Source organism: Periplaneta americana, chromosome 11 (assembly GCF_040183065.1).
Source record: "Periplaneta americana isolate PAMFEO1 chromosome 11, P.americana_PAMFEO1_priV1, whole genome shotgun sequence".
NCBI classification, from domain to species: domain Eukaryota; kingdom Metazoa; phylum Arthropoda; class Insecta; order Blattodea; family Blattidae; genus Periplaneta; species Periplaneta americana.
This window is the reverse complement of record NC_091127.1, coordinates 158696513-158711819: the sequence shown is the minus strand read 5'-3', so window position 1 is coordinate 158711819 and position 15307 is coordinate 158696513. Positions and strand designations below refer to the sequence as shown.

The window sequence follows — 15307 nt, the reverse complement described above, 5'->3', positions numbered from 1 at the left end:
AAAGCTTGTATTCTATTACACTTTCTTACGCATAACATTTTATGTTACAAATAAACAGTGAAGGTTTTAGTAAAGAAATATTGTCTGCATCTGCTTTAGAACAGCTAAAGTTAATGGCGTATCAACAAGGTGAGACTGGAATCAAATATCATTAGCACGTTGTGCGTGCGAGTTACAGAATTACACGACATATAATCGACTAGCTAAGAACATTTATGGATAAATTTGAAATGTGGCAGTATCATGTAGAACATAGACAACTTCACTTTCTTTGACTATAAACTATCTTGAAGAGTGATAAGAAAATCTTCTTAACAAATATAAGACCCTACTTCAAGACCTACAGCAGAATTCACTGCTAAGTTTGGAGAAACAGTAACAATTGACAAGGAATCGAAATTTTTCTAAAATCTTATTGGCTTACGCCGATAGAAAATCCTGAAAATTTATAGCTTGAATTAATAAATCTACAGAACAGCACGCCACTCAGATTCCAGCAAAATCAGGAATCGAACTGTTCGTAATGTTGCCTAAGTCAGAATTTCCAAATATACTCTTTGCTTCCATATACAGAGTGTTTAAAAAATACGGGGCATAATTTCAGGTATGTATTTCCCACATGTAGACAATCAAAATAGTTCATTACAACATGTGTCCGGAAATGCTTTATTTCCGAGTTATGGCCTTCACAACATTGAAATTCACCGGAACGTTTTTCTTTCCGCAGGTCGTTGCCGTCTAAGGAGACATTAAGAGGGCACTCTGACAGTTCATTCCGAGGCGAAGGTTACATTCAGTGTTGTGTAGGCGTTAGACTGTGCGACATGTATTCAAATCAAGAGCTCGCAGAGATACACTTCATGTACGGTAAGGCGGACGGCAATGCTGCGCTGGCTCGTCGTTTGTACCAGGAGAGGTACCCACAGCGACAATGTCCAGATCGGAAGACATTTGTACGTCTCCATTACCGTCTGTGCGAGTATGGGAAATTTAACTCTCCTGGTTTGGGAAGGGGACGACCAAGATCTACAACTCCAGAAGTACAGGAGGAGATTCTGGAGGCTGTGAACATGACTCCTTCTATCAGCACACGAAGGGTAGCTTTGCAAGTCAATGTTCCTCATACGACTGTCTGGAGACTGTTGAAAGAGTATCAATTGTATCCTTATCATTTGCAACGTGTACAGTCCCTGTCACCAGCAGATTACCCTGCTCGAGTTAGGTTCTGTCAGTGGTTCTTGCAGCAGTGTGGTGTAAATCCGAACTTTCCTGTCTTAGTATTATTTACAGATGAAGCACAGTTCACACGAGATGGCATAACAAATTTCCACAATCAACATGTATGGGCGTATGAAAACCCACGTGCAACTGTTCCATCTCATCACCAGGTGCGGTTCTCCCTCAACATGTGGGCCGGTATCATTGGTGATCGATTAGTTGGACCCCATGTACTTGTAAAGAGACTTACGGGGCAGGCGTACACAAACTTCCTGGAAAACACCGTACCTCATGTTTTAGAAGACACTCCACTGATCAATCGTCAACACATTCACTTCTTGCATGATGGCCCTCCTGCACACTTCAGTCGTACGGCTCGCCGGTACATGAATCGAAGGTTTCCTGATCGATGGATAGGTAGAGGTGGCCCAATTGCTTGGCCTCCACGCTCACCTGACCTGATCTGAACCCTCTCGATTTCTACTTGTGGGGCCATTTAAAATCATTGGTTTATTCGTCTCCGGTGCCTGATTTGGAATCCCTTCGGAATCGAATTGTGGCATGTTCTGAGGAAATACGCAATACTTCTGGAGTTTGGGATCGTGTTCGCAGGTCAATAAGACATCGATGTGAGGTCTGTATTCAAGCAGGAGGTGGACATTTTGAACATCTTCTGTAATGGCAACGACCTGCGGAAAGAAAAACGTTCCGGTGAATTTCAATGTTGTGAAGGCCATAACTCGGAAATGAAGCATTTCCGGACACATGTTGTAATGAAGTACCGGTATTTTGATTGTCTACATGTGGGAAATACATACCTGAAATTATGCCCCGTATTTTTTAAACACCCTGTATACTGTATAATACAAGAAAGAAGTGTAAAAGCTCTCAAAGTAAAGAAAGAGCTCAGAAGTAAGCTTATTTCATCTGCCGTGACATGTAAAAAATACTTCCTTGAATTTGTTATTGTTTGCGAATGCAGACTATTACCTTTCTGTCAACAGAGGAATACTCTTTAATGTATAAAGGCATAAATTCTAGCGTTCTATGTTTCAAATAAGACATATAATAAATATTAACAAATAGTGTAATAATAAATAAGTGTTGCAGCTATGTTTGTTGTATCTTGAAAAGGTTGTATTCAGGTTGTGTTTCCAGTACTAAACTAATTTACAAAGCTAGAAAATAACATAATTTTGTTATATGTTCAGGTATAGCCTGTCTAAAATTACTATAATTATTGTATCATGCGTCATTCTGAAATTCAAATCGTGGAATAGATATCACGACCACCTGCATGAGCCGCCAGAGCGCACCGTGGCAGTGTACTGCTTTTGCAGCGAAACTACAAACAACTTGTAACTGCTGCGGCTGGCTCCGTCTGCCTTTCTCTCTTTCAAGTTTTTTTTAGCACTTTGGGAGCACGAGTTGCCCATCCATGATTATAGCCCTGAATTTCATTGTTTGATACTATTGCACATCGACCATCATTTTTGTAAGTGACACTCTTGTCTGCAGCTTTGCACAGGTCTTGTTTCAGACTGAACCGCTGAACAGGGAGGAGGCTCGTCGTCGGGCAGTGTACCAGCTGCTGAACAAGGAGCAGCACTACGCACTGTGCCTACAGTTCGGACTCAGCAGGTTCCTGGTGCCCCTCTCCGAAAGGAGGGATCTGCTCAACGCAAACGAGCATTACACGCTCTTCCAAAATGCCGAGGAGGTATGAAAGAGGACTGCTTGTTCTTGCCTAGCGAAATACAGTTGGCCAGAGCACAGCCACTCTTATCCATCAGTGTTCAGCATGAAATTTTGAGCAGAGAAGCTAACTCAAGTTGCGTTCCATGTATAAGTAAACGTATTACAAAAAATATCATCATCATCATCGTCAAGGTTTAAGCCTCTAAAAGCTTGTTCCGGTCTCATGCATTAAACATTTGTTGAGTCCATCTTTTCTTTGGTCTGCCAATGTTTCTTTTGCCTGTTGGTCTGTAATCTAATAGCAGTTTTGCAATGCGGTATTCTTCCATTCTTTCCACATGTTCCCTCCACTTAGTTCTATATTGGTGTATCATCTCTGTTAGTTTAAAGATGCCTAATTCCTTTCTGATGTCATCATTTCTCCTTTTGTCTAACAAAGTGTAGCCAGCTATACTCCTTAGGAATCGCATTTCGGCGGCCTCTATTTTTCTCTCTTCACTTTTTCTTAATGTCCAACATTCCGAGCCATATAGGAAAATGGGCACTGCCATTACTTTATAAAATTTTAATTAAGTTTCTTTCCTAGTTTGTTTGAGGTTTCTTTTTATTGTTTCACACATATAGTTAAATTTATTAATCCTTTTTATTACATCATCATTTTAACGTAGGATACATTGCAGCCTAAATAATTAAAATTGTGTACTTGCTCTATCATTTTTCCTTCTAAAATGATTTTAGCCCTGATTGTATTGGACCCTTGAAATGCTAGTATGTACTTTTGTTTTGGCTGTGGAGATGTTTAATGCATACTTTTTACTTACATTATTTAATTGATATATGGATTTTTGTAAATTATCCTCTGAGCTACAGATTATAACTTGGTCATCTGCAAATAAAATTGTGTCTAAAAACCTATTCTTAATTTTAAAATGAGTCTCTAGATGTATCTGCCATTCTCCTATGACATTGTCAATATGTATATTAAAAAGCAGTGGTGAGAGAGGACAACCCTGTCTCACTCCTTTGTTAATTGTTGCTATTTTATCCTCGTTCTTTGTTCTTGTTTCTATCATTATTTTGTTGTCTACATGTAAACTTCTTATTATTGTTTTTAAATATTTCGGTATACTTTTTGTTCTAAAATACGCCATAATTCATTTCTATTGACCTTATCAAAGGCTTTTTCGTAGTCTATGAATGCCATATATGTTGGTATGTTATATAGTGTTAAAATAACCAGTGTCGAAGTTCTTAAGAAGCTTAGGTTACCCAAAAAAATTTGAGTTATTACACCCACTAACAGTAGGCCTGTAAGTCTGTGATAACGACGTATTGTAACACTTGGTTTCACTCTCATACCTTCCATATACAGTGAAACTTCCCTTAACGGACACTTCCCAATAGCGGACATTTTAAAATTCCCCTGCAAAATAACACTGGCCCTTATGACAAAATTCCTCCAAATAGCGGACATTCTCAATAACGGACGCGGACACTGAAATGTATCTCCCAACAACAATTAAAACTTCCAAATAACGGACAGCGTGAAAGAAAAAAAGAAAAAGACGGTTGTAAATTAAACGGAATTCTTTGTAACAATCATTATCGTGCATTTGAACGTTCTTGTACTTTATTGAGCACTAGTGATACTGTACGTGAGCAGTCCATACTTTCTTAGTTTGTCAAGTTGAGTGTTCGGAAGTACAGTCACATAAAAAATGTCACAAAAACGTAAACGTTTGTCACTAAAAGAGAAAGTGGACATTGTAAAGCATAGTGAGAAGGAGAAATTAAGTGTTCGAGAGCTGGCCACAAAGTTTAATGTGGGAAAAACTCAGATTAGTGAAATTTTGAAAAACAAGGATGTTATTTTAAAATCATACACTGAGAATGCAATTCTAGATTTCTTTGTGTAAGGTGAAGTGGTACAGTGACTGATGTTTATTTCATTTACAAAACATTTACTGGTACGATTTCTCTCTGCATGAATACTGTAAACAATCTCACTGTCTACTGTACTGTACTGTAAAATATAGTGTTGAATATGTATGAGGAATTTTAATGTACTGTATACATACTAACGATTTTCTAAATAGCGGACACTTCTCAATAACGGACATTTAATTTTTCCCCGGCTGTGTCCGCTATTGGGAAGTTTCACTGTATTAAGTTCGCTGTTGGCAGTCATTTCAGGATGGAGAATTCAGTGCGAGATGCTTGTGACAGGAGTCTCTTCATAAACACGGCAACGACCTTGACTCGCAAGCTTGAGGAGGGACCGGGGAGAGAGGGTATCGATTCGCTACAGCTCACCATCATAATAATACGTTGCGCTATATTGGTGTTCTGTAAATGCTCTGCGTTGTATAGTGTTAGTTTAATCAAAAGTGCATGCATGTATGTTTTACATATTAATTTTGTATAAAATGTCTCGTACTGAGAAAACATTGAGGTCATTGTTTGTAGAATTGAAAGAGAAACAGTTTCCGAGTTGGACTTCTGAAACAAAATGTGCTTACAAAGATAGGAGATTGACACCGCATTATATATATATTAAAATAGCGGATGGAGGAACACAGAATAGAAATTTTCAATTGTTATGGTATAAGAAATATCCTTGGCTAACAGAGTGCTCTGAGACAAATAAGTTATATTGTTATACCTGTATTCTGTTTGAGGGTGGAAATGAGTGGTCATCATCTTCTTGTGAGATCTGTGTCACAAAAAAAAAAATTGACAGGAAAGCTGAGAAACAACTGCTGTATAAAAAGATATAAAGAAGCAGTTTTTTTCAACCTACCCAGTATTTATACTGTCAGTGATACAGTTCATCTGCCCTGGAAGGAATGCGGGGTTGGGGTAGTAGTTTCGCACTAATAGTGGATGGAGTGGATGGAGAGAAAGTTCGAAGTACAATGTAGCATGCATTATAAAAACATTGATTTAGTAATTCCTTGCCACGTTACTATGGAGTACACTACACATGAAAGTTATATTGCTACGTCTTAACTTTGAATATATATTTATACCAGCAATTCTATTAAGCAAACGTTCACCTTCGTCTTCCAATTACAAATGAAGAGAGAGAAATGTTTTTTTGAAGAAAATAGAAAGGGGATTAAGCAGAGTGTATTCACACCAAAAGTACCGTTAGCCAGCCGCTTGCTCCAAAGTTAGCCTCACACCCCTCTAAACAACACCCCTAACTTCCCCAAGGTTCAGGGCAGATGAGCTGTGTCATCGACAGTACCTTAGCTTCGCCACTGAAAATAACCTAGTATCGGTATCTAGTAAAATATAATAATTTAATGGTTTACACACATGTCTAACAAATATAGCCTACTAGAAACGTATAATTTAACATTAGCTCACTCCCTGTCATATTTAGAGAAATCAAAATCTATTTTACTCTTTCTTTACTTAAAAAAAAAAAGAACAGATATCTCGCGTACTCATTGGCAAGTGAAGCGAACTGAATAAACTCTTTCCAGAAAATGTTCCAGGTTTGTCGTAATTCTTTCTATGAAGAACCTATGTCAGATTGTTTTAAAAAAACATTTGCAGAAGTTTTCAAAAAATAAAATAAATTCCTACTATGGTCAGCGGCTTATAGTTATTCATTGTCGGAGTCTATATTGCACGCAAATTTCAAATATCGCGAGTAAAAGGCGATTCTGCACTTTAAATTATTATAAATGTAGGTAGGCCTATCCATTTATATACGAAGTGTTAATACAAGGACATCATTTTATTTTTACTTCAATTTTTATTGTACCACTCCCATCCCTTCTACTAATGAAGTTCAACCGCCCTCCACACAGATCCAAGACCGCATATACAGTCATAGTAGCTTTACGGTCATAGCAAACAGTATGTTCCAAAAATATGTTCGCGTTTTCCAGTGACGAAAGAGCTTTCAATATTGAATGGTATTTTCGCATAGGTACTGTAGTCCATTTGCCTACGTCGTATCCCGGTTTCCCCCACCAGCTTTTATTCGCCAGCTAGTGGCTGGGCTGTCTTAGCTCTTTTCTGAGAACATTAATTTCTGTTAGGAATTGGACGTCTACGTAATATTATACAACTGTTTAAAATAACTTAAATAGAAGGGCCTCGTTAAGTAATTAACTGTCACGTGATTTCCCCCCTTTCTAAGACCCTATGACATAACCACTTGGACGGACAGTAGATAGCATGTCTGAGTAATTTTATCTTTTCGGATCGGGCAGAAGTGAAGATTGAATTCACAGTACGTAGAGTAGGTACAGACTTATTTCAACATGAGTTACTAGTACGAAGAACGAAACTGGTAATTGAGATTAGATGCAATAGTCTATAGTGTGATAATATGCACATTAGAACTGAAGCCTGTATCGAAATGAACGGCCACCATTTTAAAAAATGTGTTTAAATATCCATATTATGATTATTTTTCAATTTAACTTCATTCTCTATATTGTACGCTAATGTGCTATAGACCGTATAATATACAGTGCATAATGAATACGTCCACATGGACAGCTCAGTTCGTGAGTAAAAACACACATTGTTAATACTGTGCTGTATTTTGATTAAACAAAAACCTAATGAAACTTATCGAACTCAAAATCGCGATATTTCCTAGTTTACGTAAATGGACGAACTACTTTTCTTCCCTCCTATACCTAGTAAATTGATTTGTTTGTACATTACGCCAGTATCATCGAACTCCAGTCGTGGAAGGGGGTAGCAAACGGCGTTGATCCAAAGGTATAGCCAGGTTAATATTAAAAATGTTAGTAAAAATAAAATGATGTCCCTGTATAACCATTTTTTATACATGTGAGAAATCCATATCTGAAGTTTGCCCACATTTTTCGTTACACCCTGTAGATATAAGTTACAATAAACTTGTAATAAAATTATTAAAATTCGTATTGGAAGTATATTCGGGTAGGCATTAAGGATACAAATTTTTTAGTCACTTAATGAAATTTCTAGAGATGACAACTTGACTCGTTCTATTGCTTGTTTGTTTGCAGCTGCTTCGTCTGACTGAGGACACCTTGGAGCAGCTAATTCACGACGAGGCGGAGCCTTACGGACAGTCTCTGGGCAGAGTCTACCTCAAGAAAGTACGTCAATAATCCTGCAACAAAAAATAAATAAGACTTCATTCCTTTTTAGTTGATAGACGTACGAAAGAGTTGTGATGATGAGAAAAAATTATTTCGAATTTTTTTTTTACGTAGGCTTATATGAAATGTTGCATCAGATGTGACAACACTTTAGACAAGTCTCTGTCAGTCTGTCTGCTCTATATTCATAGGCAGAGAGAGAATCGTTTCCTTGGGGGGGGGGGCAAAGCAAAACCATAGAATCCCCATATAACGGGGTTATGGGGGACATCATTTACCTCCTCCTCCTCCCATTATAGCTTGACCGTGTTACAATAAATCGGAGTAGGATTACTAAAAGGTATTTTCGAGGGATGTTTGTTACAGTGTTACATCCATACTCGCAATGTTTCAGACCGAGTTGTATAGGGCTTGAACTGTAGGTCTACTACAAATTAGGCCTATAATAGGGCGTAACTTAAGACAGTCTCCCTATACCTATATTTCTCTCTTTCATACACAAACACATGTATACATCAATAACACTACGTAACAGTGCTAACAGAAACTTTATCTGACTTTATCTTCCTTTAGATATCATATGAAGTGTAAATTCTAAATATTTTATTTAATCGCTCGTCTTTAAGTTTACATATTATATCGAGATCACTTTTCTTTTTTCTGCATTGTTGTGCAGTATGTTATTCATATTTCTCCAAGTGTCGGCCTGAACACCTGCAGACTTCTAACACATGAGTACAGGCTGTTACAAAAGAAACATTACAGTGCTTCCATTCCTCAAATGAGGTATAGCAATTCTTAAACATTAAAAAATTTAAAATAAATATCATAGTCCAGACTCATGATCTGAAAACATTAATTCTCCAATTTATTTTATTTATTTTTTTAATTGGGTTCATTTACGACGCTGTATCAACATCTAGGTTATTTAGCGTCTGAATGAAGTGAAGGTGATAACGCCGGTGAAATGAGTCCGGGGTCCAGCACCGAAAGTTACCCAGCATTTGCTTGTATTGGGTTGAGGGAAAACCCCGGAAAAACCTCAATCAGGTAACTTGCCCCGACCGGGATTCGAACCCGGGCCACCTGGTTTCGCGGCCAGACGCGCTGGCCCTTACTCCACAAGTGTCTCCAATTTAAGCACAGAAATTTAATCATAAATAAAAGCAAGAAAAACCTTTTGAATTTAATGTTTTCTAACGTTAATAGAAAAAGAAGAGTTGAGAGAGGTTTGGAGGGGGGCAGTGCCCCCCGCGCCCCCCATAACTCAGCCTATGTCTATGTCTATCCCTCTGCCAGCTCGTGTGCAGCAATGATGCTAATACTTAATAATATGGTAATGCGCAATGCGCAAACTCGTGAATATGGCCGAGTTCGATAAACAGTTATAGGCCTACACCGTAGGAGAAGATTGCGCGCATGTTGTGGCTAGCAGAGTGAAATAAGTTAAAAGTAAGTTGACGACTGTTTAGTGGAGTTAGAAAGAGAGACAGAAGTATAAAGAAAGTGGCTTTCCCTGTTGCAGATGCCCATCATGACTGCAGGCTACCGACGTTACTTCTCAGGGCTAAAGAAGGCGGACTGTTTGCTGGCTTCCAAGACTCGAAACTCTGAGTTCATGCGCATCATTGTCGAGCCTCCCGTTCCACGGCGACGGCCGGATCTCACCGCCTTCATCCACAAACCACTCGAGGTAGTGACATGTGTCTTCCTTTGCCCACCTCCACTACACGAAATGAAGTTCTGACAGTAGCTTTCTGAAACTGACACGACACAGAATGTACCTGGTATTCTCTTCAAGGAATCTGGAAGATTTCAAGTTCATATTCTGTCGACCGTACCTATCCTGGAGTGAAATAGTTTCCATTTTATGAACTTACAAGTAGACCTCTCCAGTTCGCCTGTGCGTTTTCAGAATGAAATATACAGGGTGTTAAAAAAGTATTTAATATTTTAGGAGGTGATAGTATGCATCAATGCAAGAAAAAAAAAAGTATAATAAACATGGGTCCTACAACACATACTTTCTGAGATCTCAATACTTGTTCATAGGAGGTGCTCAATGTGACGTCCATTTACGGTAATGCATTTTTCTGCCCTTCAATACAGCAGGCTACCAGATAATCATACCGTAGGTGACACCCCTGGCATGGAATACTGATACGTCGCAAGGAATACTGAAAACAAAACTCTGGTTGCGGATATGAGCGGGGTTCAGCAGATATGGTGTTGTGAATTTTAGTAATCACCATGTGTGGGCTGATGAAATCCCCATGCAGTTGACGAAACAAGGCATCAGCAACGATTTTCAATCAACATATGGGCAGGGATTCTTGGTGATAGATTAATAGGGCCATACGTGCTACCACAGAGATTAACTGGGGCTCGTTATCAGGACTTTCTTATTAACGTATTGCCTACCTTGCTGGAATGTGTGCCATGTCAGCAAAGACTACAGATGTGGTTCATGCACGATGGCACACCAGCACATTTTTTCCGCAATGAGCGTGAACACCTAACGCTGACATTTCAGGACCGCTGGATTGGTTTGGGAGGCCCCACACCTTGGCCTGCTCGTTCCTCAAATCTAAATCCTTTAGGGTTCTATTCATAGACATTTCGCTAGCCCGCGCTACGAGCGTGCTAAACAGGATTTATATCATATGTCGCTAACACTGGTTTATAAATACGAAAAACGTTAGTTCGCTGACCATCCACCGAAAGCCCGCGCTAAGAATGTCTATGAATACGGCCCTTAGACTTTTGGTTATCAAGAACAACCAGGTCAATTTCAGAGAGTCCGTGATTCCTTACTCCGAAAGGCAGGGAAGTGCATTGCCATGAATGGACGTCACATTGAGCACTTCCTGTGAACAAATGTTCAAATCTCAGAAAGTATGTGTTTTTTTACTTGGTTATTTAACGACGCTGTATCAAATACGAGGTTATTTAGCGTCGATGAGATTGGTGATAGCGAGATGATATTTGGCGAGATAAGGCCTAGGATTCGCCACAGATTACCTGACATTTGCCTTATGGTTGGGGAAAACCTCGGAAAAAACCCAACCAAGTAATCAGCCCAAGCGGGAATCGAGCCCGCAACTCCGGATCGGCAGGCAAGTGTGTGTTGTAGGACCCATGTTTATTAGACTTTTTTTGTTTTGATGCATACTAGCACCTCCTAAAATATTGGATACTTTTATAACACCCTGTATACTGACACATAGTATGCATTGGTAGAGTTTATTGATATACCTTTTAGCTGCTAATGGTCATGGGAAATGGAGGTACAAATTCGAAGTGTGAACTTCAGAGACATCAATATATTTGCTGATTTATCAGTCTTAATTAACAAAAAATGCTCCAGTGGGCAAAGTGCAAGTCACCAACATTCATAAAATGATCAAAACAGAACTTTACAGTGCACCATGGGCACCTGATGTAGAAAGAACCTCCACAAATGTCGCAAAAGTTAACTCCTGGTATGTGAAAAGCGTACTGCATCGCACTTTAAACAATTCAATGGGATCATTAATGTATCCTGAGTTATAAAATGCATATTAAATCAACTCTTTGAATCGTGGTGACTGTAATTCATTGTAGAGAAAAGAATGCAAACTGACAATGGTATCTCTGTCATGAAGTTTTGAATGAAAATAGTCGTCCTTGATTGCATAATCCGATATACTGGGTGTTCAGTTCAAAGTGTGTCAAGGCTCGCTGTATGCCGTCACGTGGCTAGTCGATGAGCCTAGAGAATTCAATCTTCCTACACTTCCGCAGAAGTGTATTACGTATCTGCCAGAGAAGTTGCCTAGCAAGTACGGCGTTCATTCAGAAGAGTACTTACCGATACGTACGGTAACGCCTGTAGTGGCAGGATTGTGAACTGTTTGGAAACACGTACTGAACTGAGTTTTTTTTCTTACTATCGGGATATGGGGAGAGGGTTAAGACGATTACTTCCGTATTTTTTGACATTAACTTCGACGGTCAACATGGACACGGAGCATTTGATTTGTGTTGTGGAATGTTGCCGTACGCAACCGATGATAACAAATACCCTGCGTACGACTTGGCCGTGAAAAACACAGTTCGAAAGAGGTTATGGTAGCACACAGACCGTACAGACCGCCATCTGTTGCTACGACGTTCAAGTTATACCGTACATGTTCTCAAGTTCAGATTGAACGCCTTGATTAATAGGCAACTTCTCTGACACAAAAGCTGAAACTCGCTTCAAATCGCTGACTCATCAACAGTGACGTCATGACACATTTTGAAATGAACACCCAGTAGTCCTCCAATACGTTTTGTATTGTCTGAAAAAGAATACCTTTTGAAATTTGTCGGACTTTCACTGACTTCCACTGACTTGTACACATTTTGTCCCCAATGCATTTGGCAACCCTTAATTTAAAATGCAGTATGTCATTTGACTCTCCCTTTCTGACAGCAAGCATATCCGTACTCTTGCCTCAAACATTGCGGAGTCCATCCGCACATTACATTGACCTACAAAGTAAACAAGTCAGTTGTCCACAGATTATATGCACCCCTCATTCCTATCCACTTTAAGGGGTTAGGTACAGCTTACAGCAGTAAAATTTTGAAAATATTCAACATTTTGTTGCTCCACTACTGTATCTTGTACAATAATGGAAATTAGTATGTGTAAAATACTGTCCTTCTGCTATATGAAAAAAATATTTTTACGATTAAAAAAAATTATTTACATTTTTCTTTTCAAAATTAATTTCACTGTGCAATGATGAAGCGTTTCCCACATAACTAAAAAATTATCCAAGATTCTGCGATGAAATTTTCTGTGTGTATTTATGCATGTCATATCTACAATATGATGCAAGATCACTTCTCTAACTTTGATAGATTGTCTGATAAAAAATAAATTCTTTTAAAAAATGGTCAAATATTTTCTTCTAACTTACTTACTTACTTACAAATGGCTTTTAAGGAACCCGAAGGTTCATTGCCGCCCTCACATAAGCCCGCCAGCGGTCCCTATCCTGTGCAAGATTAATCCAGTCTCTATCATCATACCCCACCTCCCTGAAATCCATTTTAATATTATCCTCCCATCTACGTCTCGGCCTCCCTAAAGGTCTTTTTCCCTCCGGTCTCCCAACTAACACTCTATATGCATTTATGGATTCGCCCATACGTGCTACATGCCCTGCCCATCTCAAACGTCTGGATTTAATGTTCCTAATTATGTCAGGTGAAGAATGCAATGCGTGCAGTTCTGCGTTGTGTAACTTTCTCCATTCTCCTGTAACTTCATCCCGCTTAGCCCCAAATATTTTCCTTAGCACCTTATTCTCAAACACCCTGAACCTATGTTCCTCTCTCAGAGTGAGAGTCCAAATTTTCTTCTAACACAAAATAAAAATATATTATTTATTAAGGAATGTAGTTGAAAGAGCATGATATTGTAAACATGAGTTTCAGCAATAAAATAAAAGAGAGATAACATAAAAAAGGTCAACAAGTTTATGAGTTATGAGGGAAACGCTTCATCACTGCACAGTGAACTGACACCGTTTTGAATTTTGAAAAAAAAAAAAAAATCTAAACATTTTTTTTAATCGTAAAAATATTTTTTTTTCATATAGCAAAGGACAGTGTTCTACACATACCAATTTTCATCTTTGTACAAGATACAGTAGGCCTAATAGAGAATAAAAATGTTGAATATTTCCAAAAATGTTAGTGCTGTAAGCTGTACCTAACCCCTTAAGTCAACCTGGAATGGTTCAGGCAGTGAGTCGTTTGAATACATCTTTCTTTAACAAGTGAATTTCTTCTATTGGATTTAATTACGTGCCCTTGTCTTGGATATATTTTTACGAGATTTTTTAGTCTAGAAATGTTGGTAATAATGTACAATGTTGTGTCGTTATAGCATTATCGAGACGTGTTGAAACTCCTGCAGACAATCTTGAACTACACGAAGGTGACGGACGAAGACTATTCTGCCTTATTAAGAGTGGTTCAGGAATTGCAGGTCAGTTTCGAACTTTAAAAATTGCATTGAAAAGTGACATTTTAGCTAAGAAAAATAATAATTGTTTTTTATTCTTACAGCTTTAAATACAGTCCCAGCAACCTAACAAACGATTGTATAACAGAATTTGAACAAATTTCTCATCTACAAGGTATAAGGAGGATAAGTGCCGTCCTTTTCACAGTCGTCGGGAACGGTCTACAGGATCAAAAATGTCCATACAACATAGGGTCAAAACGTTATAGTTTTCCAGGAAAAAAATATTTCTTTGCTTATTTTATTTGCGTTATACTGTTTATATCGTTAGTACAATTAAATATCCCAACTCTTTTGGCAGAACCTAAATGCCACACTACAGCTGGATTAAGACACAGTAGGAATTATGGACCAAGACTATACAATTCAGTATTGAAAAATAATCCAGACCTAAGAAATTTACACATTCTTAAGTTTAAAAATAAAGTGAAAATGTTTGTATGATATTTGATAAAATTTATTATAATTTTTTTTAAGTGTTACTAGCATTATATGGTACTAATTTTTATTGTACTTATCTGATGCATGTAACCTATAAGATAAAACATTGTAATAAATATAAATAGATCATTTTCTTAATTAATAACAGTGTATATCTCCAATAAATGATTCCTTAGCATCGCCACAGATACACTTGATTGTACTTGTCACTAGAAAGTTATTGAAATTTATATCTTCCCCGCCATTCATAAAATATTTTGATATGATACCTCTTGAACAAATGGAGAGATCTATAACTGAAACTCGATTAATATATTTCAGTATTATTTGTATTTATCCTGGTAATAATGAACAGTTTGACTCGTAGACATTTTGTTTTTACAGCATTAACTTCCCATGATTGTACGAGAAGATTCGAACAGAACGGCAGTTACGTAGACTTTCGGCTCCCCCCTACTACCAATAATGCACAACACAATGTCAATACGGCGGTTGCTGTCGTCTGCGATACATCGAACTTTTCTGTTGATTTTCGAGTTCATTTTTTTTTTCCGGTTATTATATGCTTATTTAAGTTGTGTTAACTCTCGCTGGTGGTTTTATATTTTATTTTATCCGTCTTAGTATTTTATTATTGTAAATATTTTTGTTTTATCACTATTATTATTATTATTATTATTATTATTATTATTATTGTTATTATTATTGTTACTATTATTTTATATCATCAGCATTATTATTTGAACCTTGTAAAATTTATGTAGACTACTGG

The 15307-nt window shown here is 37.9% G+C and overlaps 1 protein-coding gene across 1 annotated transcript in view; it reads left to right on the top strand.

The window, feature by feature from the left end:
• The window catches only part of PsGEF (Protostome-specific GEF), a 509082-nt gene that overhangs the window by 394841 nt on the left and 98934 nt on the right, over positions 1 to 15307 (top strand). The window contains exons 14-17 of the mRNA XM_069840300.1: positions 2759 to 2938; positions 7938 to 8030; positions 9559 to 9726; positions 13957 to 14058. Of these exons, the coding sequence (XP_069696401.1) occupies positions 2759 to 2938; positions 7938 to 8030; positions 9559 to 9726; positions 13957 to 14058 (543 nt within the window). The remainder of the gene's footprint in view (positions 1 to 2758; positions 2939 to 7937; positions 8031 to 9558; positions 9727 to 13956; positions 14059 to 15307) is intronic.